Below are 2,500 nucleotides of genomic sequence, written 5' to 3'. Positions count from 1 at the left end.
AAATATTTAAGCAATATTTTATATAGGGCTTTTCTGAATCACCTAGTTATGCATGTAAATTGTATACATTTAAAACTGACATAAGATCATTTGCTCTTTCGGTTTAATATTGCAGACATTAATCAGTTAATACTCATAACACATACATTAGTATTATTTAGAGCTATAAGATACTGGCTAAAGTGAGAATCATGATTTTTTTTAAGCTTAAAATCAATCAAGATCAGGATTTTCTCACGATTCTGTAGATGTAAAATAAAGGTTAATATAAAAGTACGCTATAATTATTATTGTTATGGCTCAAACATATGGTAAAACAACGCTGATAATATTAGGTCTATGTGTGGGTCTCCTGTTGGTTATAATGCTCAATTTTGTATAGACATGGAACAGCTGATTTGAACAGACTTTAAATTTGTCCTGGTTGTTAATGTACAGTAAAGATATTACTTAAGAATACAACTATTCATAATTAAGTTGAATTATTGTGTTTGCAATCTGTCATTATTAGACCATTTTTTCTATTTTTGCACTGGTAAAATCAGACATCTGTCATTATCAGATTCCCTCTTGCATTATATTCAACACTATATATGCTACAGTAGTTATACTGACACTGTCAAACATTTATTCTCATGCACAACACTGTGTTCGCTATGAAAGAAAAAAAAAACAAAACATAAAATGCTTGTCGTAATCATTTAAATGTGCACGCTTTCGGTTTCACTTTCATTGCCGAGTGCGTTCATGTCATGGCTGCCGTCACTTTGAGGAAAAAAGAATAATAATAATAATAATAATAATACATGCCTGCGCGGCTCCCAAACAATCACTCTGTGCAACAAACTAAACATTATTTACAGCTTAATTACCAGTTAATCACAGCCTATGCAGGTTCTGTTTACTAAAGTAGACCTCATTGGCATACATGCGCATGTCCTCGCGCTAGTAATCAAACAGTGCGTCAGCTCATGCGTCATTTTGAGCCGAGAATACATCAATACATGACTTGAAAAAATGATTGGCTGAAATCAGAGAGATGCTGGATTAAGATCGTGTGGGGGGGGTCAAATTGAGATTGCGATCTTTTTTTGATTAATCATGCAGCCCTGGTGTTTCTATAATGGTACAATTATGCTGCTCTATAATTTAGATCCTAAAATTATTTCTCTCTCTCTCTCTCCTGCAGGTCAAAGGTCAATCTCAGAGAGCCTGAAAGGCAGCCGAAGGAAGCGTCATGACAGCAGGGAATTCTGGGAAATGGTGTTTCTCCTGTTTGTTCTCAGGGCGTCTGCAGATACTGCCTTCATGAGGAGTCTCTACAGTCAAGCTGCTCCATCTCAGCAGGAATCGTGGGAAATACTAATGCTTTAACTTTGACTTGTGCCTGATTTCACAAGGCAGCGACGACACGAGTGAATTAATCTTCGCTCGTCTGACTGAATCTGAGAGTTGAGTTTTGCACTAAAAGCCAAAATCTGCTACAAGACTGAACACTTAAACGCTCGGTGGAAATGAGATGTAAAAGACGGGGTGTTTTAGCACACAGGCAGATGTTATTCAGACTGCAGCCGTTCTCAGATGAGAGTTTGATGGAGGATTTTTGCGGTTTGCTGCTGTTGAGAGCGTCACACTAATTATGAATGTATATTTAAGTGTCTCATAATCAATTAATCACGCCAAAACTCACTGTGACAAACTCCACTGACGGACCTTACAAACGAGGTGCTCTGTACATGAGTAATGCTGATTTCTCAAGTGTGAATGAGTCTGATGGTGTTGTTTTTGTGAATCCATGACTGTAAAGTGCTTCAGCTTTTCTCTTTAAAAGCAAATCCTCTCACTTTCAGACTATAGAAAGTGCTGATAAAGCCATATCTGTGTCTTCTAATGTTGCTTTCTCATGTTTTCCTGCTGAACTATTGATCAGATCTGCATATTTTTAAAGTGTCTCAGTATTTTTGTTAAAGAATGATGGTTATAATGCTTCAAACTGGAAAAAATAAACATTAACAGTGTTATTTGCATTGGAGTGGTTTAGGTGTTGTTTGTAATTTTTTGCAGACTATAATTAAAACAAAATACAGTTCTACACTTACTGGCCACTTTATTAGGTACACCTGTCCAACTGCATGTTAACAAGTTTCTACTCAGCCAATCACGTGGCAGTAACTCAGTGCATTTAGGCATGTAGACATGATCAAGATGATCTGCTGCAGTTCAAAGCGAGCATCAGAATGGGGAAGAAAGGGGATTTAAGTGACTTTGAACGTGGCATGGTTGTTGGTGCCAGACGACTGCTCTGAGTATTTCAGAAACTGCTGATCTACTGGGATTTTCATGCACAACCACATCTAGGGTTTACAGAGAATGGTCTGAAAAAGAGGAAACATGCAGTGAGCGGCAGTTCTGTGGGCGCAAATGCTTTGATGAAGCCAGAGGTCAGAGGAGAATGGCCAGACTGGTTCCAGCTGATAGAAAGGCAACAGTAACTCAATAA

At 37.6% G+C, this 2,500-nt stretch overlaps 1 protein-coding gene across 1 annotated transcript in view; it reads left to right on the top strand.

Moving 5' to 3' along the window:
- The window catches only part of hmgcrb (3-hydroxy-3-methylglutaryl-CoA reductase b), a 33,160-nt gene extending 31,133 nt beyond the window's left edge, over positions 1-2,027 (top strand). The window contains exon 19 of the mRNA XM_056446230.1: positions 1,190-2,027. Within this exon, the coding sequence (XP_056302205.1) occupies positions 1,190-1,241 (52 nt within the window). The 3' untranslated portion in view covers positions 1,242-2,027. The remainder of the gene's footprint in view (positions 1-1,189) is intronic.
- Positions 2,028-2,500: the final 473 nt, after the last annotated feature.

This window comes from Danio aesculapii, chromosome 21, assembly GCF_903798145.1.
Source record: "Danio aesculapii chromosome 21, fDanAes4.1, whole genome shotgun sequence".
In the NCBI taxonomy this organism is placed as follows: domain Eukaryota; kingdom Metazoa; phylum Chordata; class Actinopteri; order Cypriniformes; family Danionidae; genus Danio; species Danio aesculapii.
The sequence above is the reverse complement of the archived record's forward strand: the minus strand, read 5'-3'. Positions and strand labels throughout refer to the sequence as shown.